The sequence below is a fragment of the Phalaenopsis equestris genome, unplaced genomic scaffold (genome assembly GCF_001263595.1).
Source record: "Phalaenopsis equestris unplaced genomic scaffold, ASM126359v1 Scaffold000002, whole genome shotgun sequence".
Classification (NCBI taxonomy): domain Eukaryota; kingdom Viridiplantae; phylum Streptophyta; class Magnoliopsida; order Asparagales; family Orchidaceae; genus Phalaenopsis; species Phalaenopsis equestris.
In genome coordinates this window covers 30,025,533-30,045,336 of record NW_018164444.1, presented here as the reverse complement: position 1 = coordinate 30,045,336, position 19,804 = coordinate 30,025,533, and the positions used below count along the sequence as shown (strand labels likewise).

Genomic DNA, 19,804 nt, shown 5'->3' with positions numbered 1-19,804 from the left:
CTCTCTTCATCAGCTGAACCGTTTACCTCTGAAGTTGAAGATTGTACCTCGGCTGAATTGAATCAGCAACAGGAGGCAGAACTGAATGAGATGGTTATGAAAGTGTTGGAGAGCAGCAGGCCTAGTAAATGCCATGGTTCCGAAATCGGTAATGATGGGTTGATGGATACATCTATAGATCAAAGGGGGGGATTTTACTGTCAATACAGGGAGAAAAGGGATGAGAAACTTCGAGCTGAGAATGCTAGAAACCATGCAGTAAAACAAGAACAATTTAAGGTGATGCAAGAAACACTGGAACAGAACAAAGCAGCTATGGCATCCAAAACCATTAAGGCTGCGGTGAAGCCAGAACCTGCAAAACTCCTTCAAAAACCAAGGAGAAATTCTTCTCCACCGGTCCTGTTGAAGAAGGAACTTTCTAGGCCAACCGGTGCAAAGAATGGCTCACCTAAATTATCTTCTCCAAAAACTGGTAGCGCTTTGCCTTCAGGACCTCTGAAGAGAAAGGGTGGAACACCATCAGCTAAAACCTCTCCTGTGGTATCTTCTAGCAGCATGCCAAGCCGCCAAAGACCCCATCCATCAAATTCTCCTCGTCAGCCAAGTCCCACGTCTGAGAAACCACTGGGACGTGCGAAAGGAAATAAGAGTGATAGAAGTCTCCAAACCTTTGCTAAGCCAAGCATGAAAGGGCAAGAAGATAAACAACTGAAAGCAGTAGCCAAAAACAGCAAAGCTGGGAAACCAAAAAGTCCATTATCTGGGGAAGATTGTGGTGAATTATCTAAACCAACTGTTCCCAACAAGCACACAAAGAAAAGCAGTGTAGTTCCTGTGGAATCAAAGCCCTTCTTGAGAAAAAGTTCTGGAATCAGTCCTGGTATTGGGCTTCCAGTTGCTAAAGCGAAGGATGCTAGGGTTGAGAAGATGGGCGATTCTTCAAAAAGCAGCGTAAATCTCATACACCCGGAAGAAAATGAGCCCAATACAACACCGGTTGTGTCAACCATTAAGGTAATGGAGGATGATCTTATTCAACCAACAACTGTGGTTGATGTAACTTTCACAGCTCCACTAGATAATGATATATATATTGAAACCGCAGAGAATGTAGATGGGAGTGTAACAGGACCTGACAATGAAATCGAGAACTCGGTGGATCATTTTATTGCAGAGGTCCAACGTGATGAGGATTTGGGTATCTCATCAGCTGCGTGGGTGGAAACAGAACACCATGAATATTCTCCATCTTTTAACAACGGGCTGCATGGAGTTTCTCCCATGATTGGTCCGGTTGTGTCATCAAATTCACGTGTTCGCCATTCATTGTCACAAATGCTGCAGGCTGAGAATGGCGAACCAGAAATAATTGAATGGGGAAATGCTGAGAATCCTCCTTCCTTGGTGTATCAAAAGGATGCCCCAAAGGGATTAAAAAGACTGTTAAAGTTTGCACGGAAGAGTAAAGGCGAGGCAAATTCAACTGGCTGGTCTAGTCCTTCAGTCTTCTCTGAAGGAGAGGAAGAACATGAAGAATCTAAAGCAGCCAGTAAGACCAAAGAAGCTCTTTTGCGGAAGGCTTCCCTTCAAACCATGGGACACGAGCAGCCAAGAAGCGGGGTTAGTGAAAGTGTAGATGGTGGGAATTCTAGCAAAAGGGCTATTGACTACAGGATTGTCCATGACGTTTCAACTGGTATGGCTTGTTTCATTTCTAAAACTAAGTTTCCCAAAACCCTATATTAATAGTTCTTGAAAACTTTAAAATATCGTCCTTGAGGCTTGATCCTTAAACGGGCTATGCTATTTGGTAACTGCTATAAAAAAGCTTTCGTGGTTCTAGGTTGATTTCTAAAATTCCTTTTTGTCACAGAGTTGCGTATTTTGTAGGACTGCCTATTTATTTGCCAGGATATTCTTATGAAGCTATCACCATAAATCACATCTACTTATTTATTTTTTTTGTAGATTTGGGAAGTGTACAAATCTGTTGGGAAAAAATGCTCAAGTATTCTCAAATGAAATCTTGTGGTGAATTCCTTGTTTAAGGGACGTACAATTCTCTTAATATCATATTGTTTGCATATTTAGGTACACCTTAGTCCCATAGATTGAAATTATACATGAAAATTTCATATATGAACAAATCTCTAGGGTTGATGGTTATTCTGGAAAATATATAAATAGGAAAAAATGATAGTCTAAATTTTATTCTAAAAACAACGATGATGTAGACTGTTTATTTGCCAAGATTTTTCTTATCAAGCTATCACCAGAAATCAAAGCTGCTTATTATTTTTTTTTGTAGATTTGGAAAGTGTAAAAATCTATTGGGAAAAAAATACCTCTGCTTATTATTATTTTTTTTGTAGATTTGAAAAGTGTACAAATCTATTAGGAAAAAAATACCTTAGAGCTCTCTATTAAAATCTTGTAGAGATTACCTTATTCAAGGGACATGCAATTCTATTAATATTGTATTGTCCGCATATTTACTAACCTACTGCCTATTTATTTGCCGGGATTTTTCTTACGAAGCTATCCTCAGAAAACACATTTGCTTTTTTTTTTTTTTGTTTATTTGGAAAGATTAGGAATCTATTGGGGAAAAATACCTAAGAGTTCTCTATCGAAATCTTGTAAAGAGTTCCTTATTTAAGGGACATACAATTCCCTTAATATTGTATTTGTTTGTGTATTTAGGTACAGCTTTGTCCCATAGATTGAAATTATACATGAAAACTTAACATATGAACAAATCTTTAGGGTCGATGGTTATTCTGGAAAATATATAAATAAGAGAAAATGATAGTCTAAATTTTATTCTAAAAACAACAATGATGTAGACAATGTTCAAGTTAAAACACTATGGAATTAGTAGAGCAAAAGTTGAGTATAGTGTTGTTTATTTGCTAGTATTTAATATTGGTGCATTTGAAATGCATTGTAAATTAGATGCATTATATTTTGCATTCTCAAAATCTTCGGGTTAAATGTAAAAAAAATATAATGATTTATTTTTGGCTGGCTATAGAAAAGGAAATTTATGGCACTTAGATAGTCACGACAAGGACGGAAGGACTTGCGGGTTACAATGAGCATTACATGTTGCGTGTGGCTGTTGATTGTTAGTCGTTATAGGTTCTTAGTGGATTGCAAATTACATTGAGGTTAGTCGTTTAATTAGACTATCGATTGTGGGTTGCTGGTATGATATGAGAAGATTTTTCCGCATAAATTAGTGAAAACAAATATTTTATTGCAAGAATATCAGACAACTCAACTTGAATACTTAAGCACCTACAATTTGAGAGGTAGGTTGATTCCTTCGCTTTATACAATCGTTCCTGATCCGCCTAAAGTTCTTTTGATTGTTGTTGCTCGCATATGTTCCCTATGTCGTCACTTGATCCCGCGATGGGTGGAGACAATTTTGTGTGAAAGTCCACGACCTTCATCATCATTTATTCTAGGCTTGTGAATCTTCATTCAAACCACCCTGCATGGACGAGAAACACTCCTCAATTATCGAGAAACATTCCTCTGTTTCAGATATGGTGCGACTCATCTCTTTCTCTATTTTCTATCTATTTTCTTGCTCACCATTACTCATGAAAGCAAAATTCTTGTCAGCTTCAAATCGTGACTTTCTCGCGAGGGCTGATCGCTAGTAATCCCGTCATTGGCTTCTCGTACTCAAAGCGCGACTAGGACACTTGTTGCGATATAATGTTGGGTTTTAGTGCTCGCTGCGATCTTGTCACCTTCAGAAGGAGACATCAAGATGCATAAGTGGTGTTGCGATCTCGTCGTTGGCTTGATCAACGACACCACGACTGTTTTGCGGCACGATACACAATGATTTTGATGTTACTTCGGTACGCTGCGGTCCCGTCGGGATGACGAAGGCTCTGTACCCAACTAGCTCTTTTCGCGACTTCATTGCGATCTTGTACGTGATTTCGTCATCACTAATGCCTGTATGCTTGTGGGTGGAGATCCCTTCAGCTTCGATTAGAGTAGAACGAGTTCATGCCCTGTTCATCGGGATCCTGTTGGTGGTCTCCCAGAAATTTATTGCTCTGACCACTTGATTGTTGGGTAATGTGGAGTCCCGGTCCACCGAAATTTAATGAGCTTTCTAATTAAGAATCTCACATACTGCCTACCACATCCCACCTATCGCTCACCTACCTCCCACCTACCGCTCTCATGGTTTTTATAAATAGTCTTTTTTGGCTTAAAGGAGAGGCCAAGTCAAACAAAGCCAAGCAAGTCCTCATGAGAGCTAAGAGAAAGAGAGGAAGAGAGAGAGAGAGAGCAAGGGGGAGAAGAAAATAAAGATTTTTTTAAACGTGTGTAATTCCTCGAAGAAATAAAATCCTTTGCAGCTCTGTGGACGCAAACAAATTTGTCGAACCACGTAAATCTGTGTCGCTCTGGTATTTTTCTGTGTGCAATTTTACTCGTTCCATTTTTCGCTTTATTGTCGTCGTTTTTCACAACAACTGATATCAGAGCATGGGTTCGAATCTAAGGAAGAACGATAGGCGGAGACAAGTGATGACATCGGGGATCGAGAAGTTCAATGACACAGATTTTGCTTACTGGAGGATGCAGATAGAGTAACACCTCTATGGGAAGAAACTTCATCTTCCGTTACTGGGAAAACGACCAGAAAAGATGAACGAGGCGGAATAGAATTTGTTAGATCGACAGTTTTTGGGGGTTATACGATTATCCTTGTCTAGATCGGTTGCCCACAACGTCATAAAGAAAGGACTACTGCAGATCTCGTGGCGGCTTTATCAGGTATGTATGAAAAGCATCGGCGAATAACAAGATGCATCTGATGAAAAAGTTATTCAATTTGAAGCGGAATGTTTGTCTGTTACTCAACACCTAAATGATTTCAACACTATCACAAATCAGTTGTTGTCTGTTGAAATTGATTTTGATGATGAGATACGTGTGAGATTTTGATGATGAGATACGTGCGCTGAAATTGTTAGCTTCATTGTCAAATAGCTGAGAAACCATGAGGATGACAGTTAATAATTCTGCAGATAAATCTAAGCTGAAATATGTTGATATTTGTGATTTGATTTTGGCAGAGGAGGTGCGCAAGAAGAATTCTAGCGAGACCTCATGTTTAAGTTCGGCCCTGAATGTTGATTTCAAAGGGAGATCACATGACAAAAACTCAAATAGAGGAAGATCAAAATCAAAGTTTAGTCAGCAGACAACCTGCTTGAATTGTGACAATGCTGACCACATGAAAAGAAACTGCAAGAATCCTAAGAAGAAGGAAAAAGATGACGCTAATGTTGTAACTGAAGAAATACAGGATGCGCTATCGCTGACAGTTCACAGTTTTGCTGATGGCTGGATACTGCTGCTGATGGCTGAATACTGAATTCAGGGGATTCCTTCTATACATCTTGCTGATGGCTGGATACTGCATTCAGGGGATTCCTTCCATACATCTTCCCGTCGGGAGTTAATACAAAACTATGTTGCAGATAACTTTGGGATGGTATATTTAGCTGATGGAAAAACTCTGGGCGTGGTGGGGATGTGAGATGTTGATATTGCTCTCCCTAACAAGAGCAAATTGACTTTGCAAATGGTCAGACACGTTCCTGAGTTGAAGAAAAATCTTATTTTTGTTGGGCAACTCAATAAGGGTGGTCATTCAGTAGTGTCTGAGATAACACCTGGAAGGTTACCAACGGAACATTAGTACTGGCTCGGGGTAAGAAAACTGACACACTATATATGACTACATGTTTACTCAGGCGATGACACATGTGTCAGATATGCATTATGGAGAAGCAGAAGAAAATCAATTTCCTGAAAAGTGGTACAGCGCCAAAGATAGGAAAATCGGACCTTGTACAGACAAATGTTGGAGAACCACTGAGTTATGAAGAAATCTTGCAAGATGAGAATTTAAGCAAGTGAGAGCTGACCAAGAAGGAGGAAACATATTCTCTGTCAGGGAATCAAACATGGGAGTTGACAGAACTTCCACCAAGGAATAAGACATTGCACAACAAGTGGGTGTACCGGGTGAAGACTGCGCTTGGTGGCAGTAAGAAGTACAATGCTTGACTTGTTGAAAAAAGCTTTCAGCAGAAGTAGGATATTGCTCATGCAGTGGGAGTTGTAAGCAGGGCTTTCAGCAGAAGTAGGATATTGCTCATGCAGTGAGAGTTGTAAGCATATACACGAGTAACCCAAGAAAGAGCTTGGTGGTACAATGCTACCTTGACAGTGATATGTCAACTGAGGATGTTACTCGTGGGAAACTTAAGTTGTAGGGGTGGAGGATATCATGTTTGAGGAAAAGATCGATTAAACTAGTAGATGATGCAGCCAATAGGTGATGCAGTCAATGTCCCAGTCTCAATGTGGGAGAATTGTTGGGTAATGTGGAGACCCGGTCATTACACCTTTTTTGGACAGTTTCGCATCTTAGGAATATATTTGAATTTGTATTTAGTTCATAATATTTGTTTATTTGTTAATTGCTTGCCGCTTTTGGTGCTTTCCATATGCTCTTCCTGCCTCCTCAGATTTCCCATCATAGAAAGCATTACCTTAATGGGGATTAAGGTTTTACCTTAATGGGATTAAGGTTTTTTTCCTTAATGGGTTGAATTAGGGAGGTTAAATATGCGAATAAAATAGATATTTTCTTGTAAACGTCGAGGCGCTCGATGGTATAATTCCTCGAAGAATTAAAATCCACCGCAACTTGGTATAATTCCTCGAAGAATTAAAATCCACCGCAACTTCGTGGACGTAGGCAAATTTAACGAACCACATAAATATGTGTCGTTCTGGTGTTTTTCTGTGTGCAATTTTACTAGTTTCATCTTTCGTTTTATTGCCGTCGTTTTTCACAATAACTTGATATGATTCGAGAAGTTTTTTCACATAAATTAGGGCAAATAAATATTTTATTTCAAGAACATCAAACAACTCAACACGAATACATAAGATAAACACCTACAATTCGAGAGGTAAGCGATTTATCTCAAATCTTACAATTTGAAAAGTGGGAAATGTTAAGTTGGAGCCCGATCCCGTCTCCCGATCGCGAATAATCGCAATCCTGCTCCCGCTCCCGCTCGATCGCAAAACCACTCCCGCCTCCGCCTGCTCCCTCGGGCGCGAAGCGAAGCTTCGCTTTGTCCAATCGCGAATAGTCGCGACTCTCTGCTATTTCGCGAAATGTCGCCTCTTCGCTTCCTGTTCGTGATAAAAGACATCGCACGCACGTCTCTCCTGCAGTTTACACGACCCTTTGTGTTCTTCTTCGGTAGTTTCTGCTTCTATGGGACAGAAGAAGAGAAGTGCAAGGTGTAGTTCCTTGCAGTGAAGGAAGATAAAAGAAGAAGACTTGGCTTCTTCTTGTTGGAATGTGACAGAAGAGAAATTATGTTTATTTCTCTTGTAAGTTTATCTTCTTCAGGGTATCTCAGTATAGATTTTCTTCGGTATATCTCGATGTAGAAAGAGAAGAAAATAGAGCAACAAAGTGAGAGATTCTTCTTATAAGTTGAGACGATCTATTGATTTAAATTTCTCAAGTAGTAAAATCCTCTACAACTCTGTGGACATAGACAATTTGCCGAGCCACGTAAATTTGTGTTTCGCTGTGTTATTGTTTTTTTGTGTGAATTTTCTCATTTTTTTTTCGATTTGTCAAAGATCATTCTCCTATTTTATTTCTATATATACCACAACAACTGACATATATCTCATAACAATTGGTATCAGAGATTTGTTCGGATCTGATGAAGAATGATGACCGTAGATGAAGTGAATGTTTCAGGGATCGAGAAATTTGATGACACAAATCTTAGTTATTGGAGAATGCAGATAGAGGACTACCATTGGGGAAAAGACCTGAAAGGATGGATGAGGCTAAATTAAATTTGTAAATTTGTTGGGTCGATAAGTTCTGTTGGTTATTCGATTAACCCTATGGAGGTCCGTTGCGCACAACATTGTCAAGGAGAGAACTACTGTAGATCTCATGACAGTTTTATTAGAAATTAAATTTGTTGGGTCGACAAGTTCTGTTGGTTATTCGATTAACCCTATTGAGGTCCGTTGCGCACAACATTGTCAAGAAGAGAACTACTGTAGATCTCATGACAGTTTTATTAGATATGTATGTTGATATGTATGAAAAGACATCAGCGAATAACAATGTGTACTTGATGAAGAAGTTATTCAATTTGAAGATAGCGGAAGGTGTTTATGTTGCTCAGCACCTGATGTTGCTCAACACCTGAATGATTTCAATACTATCACAAATCAATTGTCGTCTGTTAAAATTGGTTTTGATGATGAGATGCTTGTGCTGATATTGTTGACATCGTTGTCAAATAGTTGAGAAACTCTGGGGATAACAGTTAACAGTTTTGCAGGTAAATTTAAACTGAAATGTGATGATATTCGTGATTTGATTTTGGCTGAGGATGTGCGCAGGAAAGATTCTGGTTAGATCTCATGTTCAAGTTTGATAGTGAATGTTTATTTCAGAGGGAGATGACAAGACAATAGCTCAAATAGAGGGAGATCAAAATCAAAGTATGGTCAGCAGACAACCTGCTGGAATTGTGGCAAGACTGACCACATAAAGAAGAACTGCAGAAATCCCAAGAATATAAAAAATAATAGCACGAATGTGGTATTGAAAGAAGTACATGATGCACTATTGCTGATAGTTCATAGTTCTGTTGATGATGGAAGTGAAGAGGAAGTGAAGAGGTTGATGATGGAAGTGAAGAGGATAGTGGGTCCGGGGCACCCATTTCTATTGTTCCACAAATAAATGATGAAAAAATTTTGCAAGACAAAAGTTCGAGCAAGTGAGAGCTGACAAAATTTCCACCAGGGAAGAAGACATTACACAACAAGTGGGTGTACCGGGTGAAGACAAAACATGATGACAGTAAGAGGTACAGGGCTAAACTTGTTGAAAAAGACTTTCAACAAAAGCAGTATATTGACCATGCAGTGGGAGTTGTAAGCAGAGACAAGTGTAATCTAGGAAATAGCTTGGAGGTGCAAGGCTATTTGGACACTGCTGATATGTTAACTGAGGGTGTTACTCTTGAGAAACTGAAGCTGTGTCTTCTAGCTTGAAAACAAGAGTTTTGAGTTGTAAAGGTCGAGGATTCATGTTTGAAGAAAAAGACGCCGCCGTTAGTGGAGGATATCAGTTCAAGGATGATGACGTTGTAGCATATGTATCGGTCTCCAAATGAGATTTGTTAAGCTGGAGTCCGATACCGTCTCCCGATCGCGAAAGATCGCGATCCCCCTCCCGCTCTCGCTCGATCACGAAACTGCTCCCGCCTCCGCTTGCTCCCGCGCGCGCAAAGTGTCGTCCGATCGCGAATAGTCACAACTCTCTGCTGTTTCACGAAACGTCGCCTCTCCGTTTCCTGTTCGTGATAAAAGACATCGCACGCACGACTCTCCTACAGTTTACAGCACGACCCTTTGTGTTCTTCGGTAGTTTTTGCTTTCACGGAACAGAGGAAGAGAAGTGTAAGGTGTAGTTCCTTGCGGTGAAGGAAAAAGAAATAAGAAGAAGATTGTTCTCCCTTGGCTTTTTCTTGGTGGCTTGTGACAGAAGAGAAATTATGTTTATTTCTCTTGTAAGTTTATCTTATTTGGCGTATATCGATGTATCTCGGTGTAGAGAGAGAATAATAGAGAGAGAAGAAGAGAGAGCAACGAAGTGAGAGATTCCTCTTGTAAGTCGAGACGATCGACTAGTTTAAATTCCTTAAGTAATAAAATCCTCTGCAAGTCCGTGGATGTAAGCAATTTGCTGAACCACGTAAATCTGTATATTCTGCTGTGTTACTGTTTTCTAGTGGTTATTTTCTCGTTCTATTTTTTTGTTTCGTCAATGATCATTCTATTTTATTTCTATATATACCCAACAAATGGTATATATCTCACAACAGGGAATCACTTCTAGACTCAAGACAACAATATTATACATAACCCACATTAAACATATTAGCCCTATGTGTACTAAACAATAATAAATAACAAAAGACTCTAAATTGCCCTTGGGTGCCCTAAAGATTAAATTGCCCTTAGACACCGACGTAGTAGTTGCTTTCATGGTCGCAAGTTCACAAGTTTCACGAGTCGCACGGAGTTCTTGAGGTTGTGTTGGGTCATAGGTCGTTCACCTAGTTGCGATGAGATTGTACTTTTTTGTTGCGTTGTTGGATGTGGTGCTTTCTTAATTCATTTTATTTGGGTAAATTTTGAATACACTAAGTTTCCTTTTATTTGGGTGTATTCTTAATTTATTTTATTTATTATTTGCAAGAAGGTTGGTGGTTGTAAGTGGGTTTTTGCAGTTAAGTTTCATTCTGACGGATATATTGCTCGCCACAAAGCTCGGTTGGTTGCTAAGGGTTATGTTCAAACTTATGGGATGGATTACTTGGAAACATCCTCTCTAGTAGCTAACTTTCGTTCGCTTACTCCTATCATTAGCTACATTGAATAATTGACCCCTGCGCTAGCTGGATGTGAAGAATGTATTTTTTCTGCATGATGATCTTTTGGAAGAAGTATACATGGCAATCTCCTGGGTTTGTTTTTTAGGGGGCATCTGGGAAAGTATGTTGTCTTCAGATGTCCTTATATGGATAGAAGTAAAGCCCTCGAGCATGGTTTGGAAAATCTAAAAAAGCAGTACAAGAGTTTGAGATGCAGAAAATTAGTAGTGAATACATTGTATTCTATATGCAATTTGTTTAAGAATAATTATATTGGTAGTTTATGTTAATGATATTATTATTATTAGAAGCGATGCGTGAGAAATTTTATCATTGAAATCACTTCTTCAAAATCTGTTTAGCACTAAAGATATGTTTTCCTTTAAGTACTTCTTGGAGATTGAGGTATCAAGGAGCAAAAGGACGTATTTATATCTTAACGGAAGTATATATTGGATTTGTTAGCAGAAATTGGTGGATTAGAGATCGAACCATGTAATACCCTGATGTTTCCTAATCAACAACTTACCAAGGATGGAGAGTCCTTTAATGATCCCGAACAATATAGGAAATTTGTGGGAAAATCAAACTACCTCACGCAACTTCACCTATCATTGCGTAAGATTGGTGGCTGTAAGTGGGTTTTTGTAGTTAAGCTCCACTGCCCATGATTGGTCAGCTTTAGAACAAATACTATGTTATCTCAAGGGAGCTCCTAGACCGGGTATTTTATGTCAGGATCATGGACATAAAAAAATTGATTGTTTTTGTGATGCATATTGGTCAAGTTCTAAGATTGATTGAAGATTCATTATTGGATATTTCATCTTTATTGATGGTAATTTGGTCTCATGGAAGAGTAAGAAACAAAATGTAGTGTCACGATCCAGTGTTGATTCTAAGTATTGAGCGATGAAAAATATTGAGTGAATTGATGTGAGTTTCCCAACTTTTGACCTAAATATGTTTTAAGACTACAATTCCAACAAAACTGTAGTGCGATAATCAAGTTGTAGTTCATATTGCCTCAAACCCCGTCTTTCATGAGCGAACTAAGCACATTGTGATAGATTGTTATTTTATTCGTGAAAGATTCAACAGAATTTAATTTCTACAACTCATTTTATTGTCGGCCGGAATTTTTGGAAAAATGGAATTTGGATTTGAATTTAAGTATTTATACATATTAACGTAATTTTGATTTTGAATTTTTTTTTTATTTTAAAATAAATGAGACCAAAATTGAATAGTTTGGACGGCTAAGTGCGATACCTTAAATATTGAATAGTTTGGACGGCTAAGTGCGATACCTTAAATAATACACTATCCTAAATGATAAACATATCACTTGTAGTAAGCTCACCCACCCAAACCAAAGAATTCTGTGACATCCGTTTGATCTGCGAAATCTTTTATGTATGACCGACAACTTCTCCTACCTAATATAATGATTAGATAAGGTTTATTTTACTTGGGTTACAAGTTTCCTATAGAGGTAAACCCCTATAATTAATTACATCTTAAATAACCGGTGTCACTTAAGAAGACTCGATTAAGATTAGTGTATCTTCTTTCAAGATTTCAAAGTTTATGTTTTTTAAGATTGGAGATGGGAAAATCAAATGAGAGTGATTCAAATAGGAATTTTAACACTTCCAAAGGAATGAAGAGCAGATGATATCACGAATCCGAAGATAACCCGGTGACCTCCCAATTATCCTATTGTTTGGCTTTATGTCTTTGAAACGATGTTATTTAGTGTTTAATCTTGTAATTTATTTTAGAATTTAGGACTTACATTCACACGATATCTGATCGTGCAAATAGCCTATAAAGATAGAAGGATTTATACCGTATCGTACGGTAACATCAGAATCCTAAAAGTATTATGACTTATAATTGCACAACTGGGTTGTGCAAAAAACCTAAAGATAATATGTGAGGATTTATGTTGCGCTAGACGAAACATTTTGAAAACCTATGACTTGTTCTTTAAACTAAGAAAATGTTTAGTTGTCGTAGACTTGTTGTGCTGTTGTAGATCGACATCCGTCGTCTGCTACGTCACGGTCGTGCTGCCCACGAAGAGTTGTTTCATACTCCATGTACATCCGTCTCGTGCTGCCCACGAAGAGTTGTTTCATACTCCATGTAGTAGCAATTTCAGGTTTAGTGCCTTATATGTGAGTGTGCAATATTGTTATTTGATGACTTGCTGTTGTACATCTCCTAAACCAGGCGGTCTCCTAAAGGTTTTGTAGTTAACTTAAAGCATGCATAAATAAACTATATTATAAGTAAGAACATTAAATGAAAACAGTGTAGTGTGCGGTAAATAAAAATAGTATAGAGGAAATACATCGTAAAGAGCAATAAAAAAAAATGCAGTAAAATGTTATAAATGTACTGTAATCTTTTGTTACCTGAGTTTCTTGTTATTGTTGCACGTGTAAATGAGATTGGCGTTGCAAGCAAAAGTATGATAGAGAAATTTAACTAACAAACCAAACATGTGTTTATGTATAACAGAATAAATGACGGAGTTGCATATAGAAAGCTCTGAAGAAAATTGAAAGTAACCCATAGAGGCTCGAAACAAATCGTAGGAAAAATACACAAACAAATACAACAAAACACAATGTCACATATAAATGACCAAGGGTAGGAGATTTATATGTGACATTGGGAATGTCCCAAATTGTCAGAAGGATTAGAGTGTAAGATTCAAGCTTAAATCTCGAAGTATTGTGTTTCATTTTAAGTGAAGTTATGATGGGAATTTCACTATTTGATTTAATTAAATCAGTCATGAACCATAGCCTAGTGCATACCTTGTCTATTGCTCTAAACCCTAATTAAAACAATTGTGCTTTAGTCTATCCAATGCTTAGGAGTCCTAATTGATATCCTAGTGATCTCTCAATTCACGCCCCTAATTCTTAAATCATTTACGCTCTTACTTTCTCGCAATTCTCAACAATTCTCACAATTACAATTTTATTCTTCTTATATAATAGAAATGGTGAATTATTTGCTACCCTATTTTCCCTTTAGGTTTCAATCATCTCAACAGACTAAGTATCATTTTTTTTAATTCCCTATTTCTTTTATTTTTTAAGGCCGTGAATCAATCCCGAAAATAATTAAATCGAAAATTCTTATTTTTAACTTAACCGTTATAAAATAAATTAACGGAGAAGGAGACCTAAAAAAACCAATTAAGCAAGGGGCAAAATCGCAAGTGAATCGGCCTAAAACTGTTTAAATTATTTCAAAACAATGATCAAATCAGTCCCAAAAAGTGCTTAAAACCCTAAAAAAATTAACACTTAAAAGTGTCCAAATCAATGTATAAAAGCCTCAAAATGCAACTTAAACCTTAACGAATAAAGCTTCAAAATGACGAATAAGACTTCAAAATGTAATTTAAACTTTAACAAATAAAGCTTCAAAATGTGGCTCAAACATTACTAAAGAGAGCTTTAAGATGCAACCCAAACATATCACTAAGACAGGGCAAAAACATCTTAAAAACAACCAGCAAAACCCCTCTTAAATAGGGCAAAACTGCAACCCGAATCAGTTTAAAAGACGTGTTTTAAAAGCTCTAAACTGAAGTCAATTCAGCCCACAAAACATGTTTTTAAAATGCTCCAAAGACTTTCAAACCTTCAAAAATAAAAATGAATCGGAGAGACTTCCAAATTTCCCTAACACTTAAAACTTTCAGGTTTTGCAAAAATAAAGCATTGAGACTTTCCTAAGTTTCCAAATAAAACTCTTAAAGTTTCCAGAAGTAAAGTATTGCCACCTTCCAAACCTTCCAAAATTGAATATGAGAAGTTTCGGATTTTGCAAATGTAAAGCACCAATGCCATAAATCTTTGCAAATAAAATATGCAACATCTTAGATTTTCAAATAAGTATAGCACCAAAGTATTTATAAACTTTTCAAGCTTTGTAAATGTAGCATATAAACTTTCAGATTTTTGTAAAAGTGGGGCATCACAACTTTCCAAGCTTGCCAAAATGTAAACTAGAATGTGATCTTAATCATGTTTTAAAATTATTCAACTAAGGAGCAAGTAAAGAGCAAAGGAAAACTCCTAAAGTTTTCAGATTTTGTAAATGTACCACCTAAATGTTTTAGATTTTGTAAATGTGCCACTTAAATGTTTTATATTTTGCAAACGTGCCACCCAAATGTTTCAGATTTTACAAATACGCCACCCAAATATTTTAGATTTGCAACTATGTCATTCAAATGTTTCAGATTTTGCAAAAAAGTCACTCAAATGTTTCAGATTTTCCAAATATGCCACCCAAATGTTTCAGATTTTGCAAATGTGCCACCCAGTATTTTCAGATTTTGCAAATAAACAACCCACAGTTTTTCAGATTTTGCAAATAAACCAAATGCTTGAAATATCGCATGGTAAGGATAATATTGTTCGCCAAAAACTTTTGATAGTCAACATATAGAGATGTTATGCCAACATTTTCCATCTTTAATAGTTGATTCGTGGAAAGATTAGCAAGCCAGGTAAGAGCCCTCTTTGCTCTAGAATCAGGTAACATAAGATGGTCATTTAGAACACAAAAAAAAAAAAAAAGACTTTTTTTTTTTCAGGTTTGTTTTCTTTGGTATAAAAAGACTTTTTTTTTTCAGGTTTGTTTTCTTTGGTATAAAAACCAAGTAAATATGTAGTTTTCCTTTTGCAGTCCCAAGATTCTTAAGGAACAACATAACTTTGATGGGATGGATCAATATTCATGCTACAAAATCATGCCTAGGATTTAATGGAACGAGAATAACACATTCATCTACATGCACTTCCTAAATGTACATTCTCTAAGCTATCAAAGTGAGAGACATTCACGAGAAATAAATATTCAGGGCAATAGCAGAACCACAATTAAAATGCTTATACCTTAGTCAAACACGCAGTCTAGCAAGAGTATTGTGCAACCTAACAAGAATGTCGAACAAACCAGCAAAAATACATAACCCCAAGCAAGAATGCCGAACAACCAGCAAGAGTGTCGAACATGACAAAATTTTGGCAGTAGATCCTTCTCCCCAAGCTTCAACAACCACCAAGCAAGCTAGGGAAGAACCAACCAAGAAGAGAGAAATACCCAAATTTTTTTTTGGCAGCACCTCCCCTTTCTCCAGAATTTCAGCCAACCTCAACAACTCCCCAAAGCGGGTTTTTTATAGCCACAGGAAAAGGGGGAGGGTCATGCCCACCTATGTGAAGTGGTCGAATAAGGTATCGGGAGAGGAAGAATCACATTTAGGGAGAGGGGAAGGCAACCTTGAGAAGGAGAAGAGTCGGACAGGAGGTAGCTCGCGATTGGCGAGTCGCTCGGTCGAGCGGGGCTTGAGGGGGTGAGGCGCGTCTGGGTCGCGAATGGGAGAGGAGCGCGGAATGTGGCCTCTGGTGCGGCCGATCGTGGGAGCTAGGGCACGAGGGGGGCGAGCCAGGCTTTATTTATGTTTATTAATTAGAGTTTGATTTATTTGTGCTCGGAACTCTAGCAAAGTGGGTATCCTCCCTGGGTAAAATTGACGCTCCGGACGTGTTGGCGCAGTTCATTTCGTCATTCGGGGTCGTTTGGACGAATTCATTGATTTGCATGTGATTTGCTCGTGTGTAGAATTAGAGCAATATGAGTGTCATTCCCAGCTAAAATCGACGTTTGATACGTGCCGGCGCAGTCCGCTTCGTCATCAGAGGTCGTTCGGAGAAGTTCACACATTTTTTTTAAGTTTAATTTTAGTCTGACTTTGCGCAACCTAGTGGATTGTGTATTTTGTGCGTGTGAGTGTGTTGATAAAGTCTTAATGAGGTTTCCCTAGGGCTTGAGATCCTATTGGGAACTTCTCTTTGAGCCTCCACATGGTAGTTCTTAATCACTCGATCAAATGGTGATGGTTTGAGATCACCCATGCGAGACACCATAAGAGAATCAGGAAGTTGTTTGAATTTCTAGAAGGGGTGGGTCCCAGCTCTAGTCTTCTAAGATAGTCGATTGGAAGCCCTATGACTAGATCCTAGGCTCTAGAAGAAAGAGTGAGGAAGACCTCAAAATGAGGTCAACAACTAGGGAATAAGTAATAGATATCTTCACAAAGTCACTTAATGTAGCCAGGGTCACTTATATTTGTAACAAAGCTAGACATGATAAATATCTATGCTCTTGCTTGAGGGGGAGTGTTATGGTAAGTAACAAGTTTGAATCTTGTATATTAGGAAATTTGATATTTGTCAACCTAATAGAAGATTACATGATATTTTCTATATTAAAGTTTCCTAAGGTAGAGGGTTGGGAGTGTGTATAAATATGTAATATATGCTCTCAATTGTGTATAAGAAAAAGAGGAAGTTTTCCCATTTCAATTTGGGATAAATTCAGATTTAGTTGTTGGCGTTATCAATTCAACATTTTGTTCCACTTTGTTTCTAATTACTAATTTTTCACTTTCTGAATCCTGTTTGTGGCACTTTTCCTGCACTTGACCTTCTTTACCTTTTCTGAATTTCCATCCAATTTTCCAATATGTTGTTTTTATTGGCTGCATCCTATTGTTGTTGCTGTTGATTTCAAGATAGTCTGATTGTAAGGAAAATACAACTCTAGTTCCTCTTATATTGTATAAAACAATTTCTCTTTTTATTTATAAAGAAGAAATGTTAGACTGCCAAAAGATACAGTAAAATTTTCAAAATGCTCTTCATGAGCTTTGTTTGATACTGGACAAAGTCTAATGTAGACTGTTTTTCTCGCAAGACAAATACTAGGCTTCCATAAAAGGAACTTAACAATGTGACAGTCAGCTTGAGATGGCCCTTATTAGGAAATTTAAATTTGTAAACAAATGAAGAAGTCGTTTCATAATTGAAATATGAGAATATTTGTAAAAACAATAAATTGAAATTCTGTACCTATCCTATTTTGCAACCTAGGAGTTGACTCTATTAACATATGTTTTGAAGGACGTAAAAAAAATATTTTGCTTTGATAAAGTGTGGCTTTTTAGTTTTAAGTCTTTTGGTTGTGAGTTGGATGTGGTTCATTTGAATACGCACCTAATATAGGGAAAGTCATCTCATTATTTTGGTGTGAGTTCTCATTTTCATACATTATTTGATAAGACTTATTTTATCCTCATGATTTTGATCACAAATGTGACATCAAAATCTGAATAGTTGATTTTATATATGATTTTTTTTTTTAATGAAAATTTCATATTCTTTCTGATCGTTTCATCATCAGGTGGTTTTAAACTCTAATATTGCATGTTGTGAAGTTAGTTTTGTATACTTGGTGATTTGTAATTTTTTATCCAATATTTCATTTACATACGTACCACCCAGTTCCAATGTATTTACATATCTATCATCTAAACTTTACTTTTTACATTTATACCACCCAAATCTTATATATCACTTGAAAAATACAACCATTTTAGTTTTTAAAAAGTGAAAATACACCTTCATGCATAGGTGAAGTGATATGTATCTAAAATTTCAAGTTTGGGTGTTGGATATGTAAGTACATAAGATATGAGTGGTATGTAGGTAAATCTTCTTTTTATTTTCACGTCTTGATAGATAAAAACATATGTATTGTGGTTGATTCTCTTATATTAATGGCCATAACTTTTTTTAATACCTCCTGCAAATCTCACCAAAATCGAGTTGAGAATGAGGATTCATCAAGTTTGGCCCAAATAATTGGGGATTAGGCTAATGATGATGACGATTCTCCATCAAAAACAAGTTTTATACCAACTTGTTCCTGCACATGAATAAATCTCTATAAAAAGTTACCCCGAAGTTGCTTTTTTGGTCCCTACTTGTAATATATATACAAATAATTCACAACATTTTTTCCCCCAACCTTTTCAGAAAACATTTATTTTCCCTTTGGTACCCAAGTACACGAGTTAATCGTAATTTTACAGGTTCCCTAGGGTCTGATAAACCTCGTGTTGGCCATATTTCAACAGGAGGCGCAGCAGCAGCAGCAGCAGCAGCAGCAGCAACAACAACAGCAACAAAAGGTAAGTTTTAAGCCTGAAAAGCTTTAACTAATCTTCCTTCAAATGTTCTAATCCTTTATTCTGCTTCTGCTTCTCTGCTTTCAGCGACTCGGTCATTCTTCTCATTATCTTCATTTAGGAGCAGCAAATCAAATGCGAAGAAAGCTTGATAGATTTCAATATTGTTCAATTTCATCATCTGAAATCAAATGAGCATGGATTTCGTACAGACGTACAGATTTAGTAAATATGCCGTACCTTTTTTTTTAAAATTTTTATTTTTAAGTGTAAATTTTATAACACAATTACAGAGCTATTTTCCTTAAAACTATAAAAAAAAAATTATTTTTAAGTGTAAATTTGATAACACAATTACAGAGCTATTTTCCTTAAAACTATTTTCATGTTTTTGCATCACAAGGGTACTGTTTACTACTTGGAAGGATGCTTTTGGGATTTATTTTCAAAGGAGTAATGTGTCAAAATGGTCCTCTATCATTTTGCAGCGTGTCATTTTAATCCCGAGTTTATAAAAAGTATCAATTTAATAGTTCCAGTGTGGATTATTTTAGCCTTACTAAAAATATTTGGGACTAATTTAAAGCTTTTTTGAACTGGGACTAGAATGATCTCAGGTAAATGGTTGGGACTATTTTGACACTGCACTCATTCACCTACAGTAATTAATTGATTTCAAACGGTTTTTAAACTGCCTAAACCTTAAGCTACTTCTAATCTTCATTACCTTGTACTGATATTGTATCAGGAAATCTACCTGCATACCATACAATTCCTGGATATTTATGTATATAGCACCTAAATTTTCATGCATAGCACCCAAATTTTTAATGTTGCGATAAAATTACCATTATTGTTTACTTTTAGTAGTGAAACGCACACTTCCATGTGTAAATTTATGGCTCCAAAAGGTTATAGTAGTAATTATAAATAACACACCACACTATTCTTGCTTGTGTATTTACATGTCAATCTAAACCTTTTATTGTATTGCTTCTACAACACTAGATCTTTAATATCACATTAAAAACACCATTATACCTATATACCACCAAATTCATATTTATTTACATATCTAACACGTAAACTTTTTTTTTTTTTGTTACATTAAGACCACCAAAATCATTCATACAACATAAAAAATGCCACCATTCACACTTTTATAAAGCGAATGCATCTTTTT

The 19,804-nt window shown here is 36.8% G+C and overlaps 1 protein-coding gene across 1 annotated transcript in view; it reads left to right on the top strand.

The window, feature by feature from the left end:
* The window catches only part of LOC110039289, a 32,469-nt gene extending 13,549 nt beyond the window's left edge, over positions 1-18,920 (top strand). Inside the window, exons 10-12 of the mRNA XM_020744302.1 lie at positions 14-1,699; positions 18,526-18,624; positions 18,709-18,920. Coding sequence (XP_020599961.1) covers positions 14-1,699; positions 18,526-18,624; positions 18,709-18,773 — 1,850 coding nt within the window. The 3' untranslated portion in view covers positions 18,774-18,920. The remainder of the gene's footprint in view (positions 1-13; positions 1,700-18,525; positions 18,625-18,708) is intronic.
* The last annotated feature ends 884 nt before the right edge of the window (positions 18,921-19,804 follow it).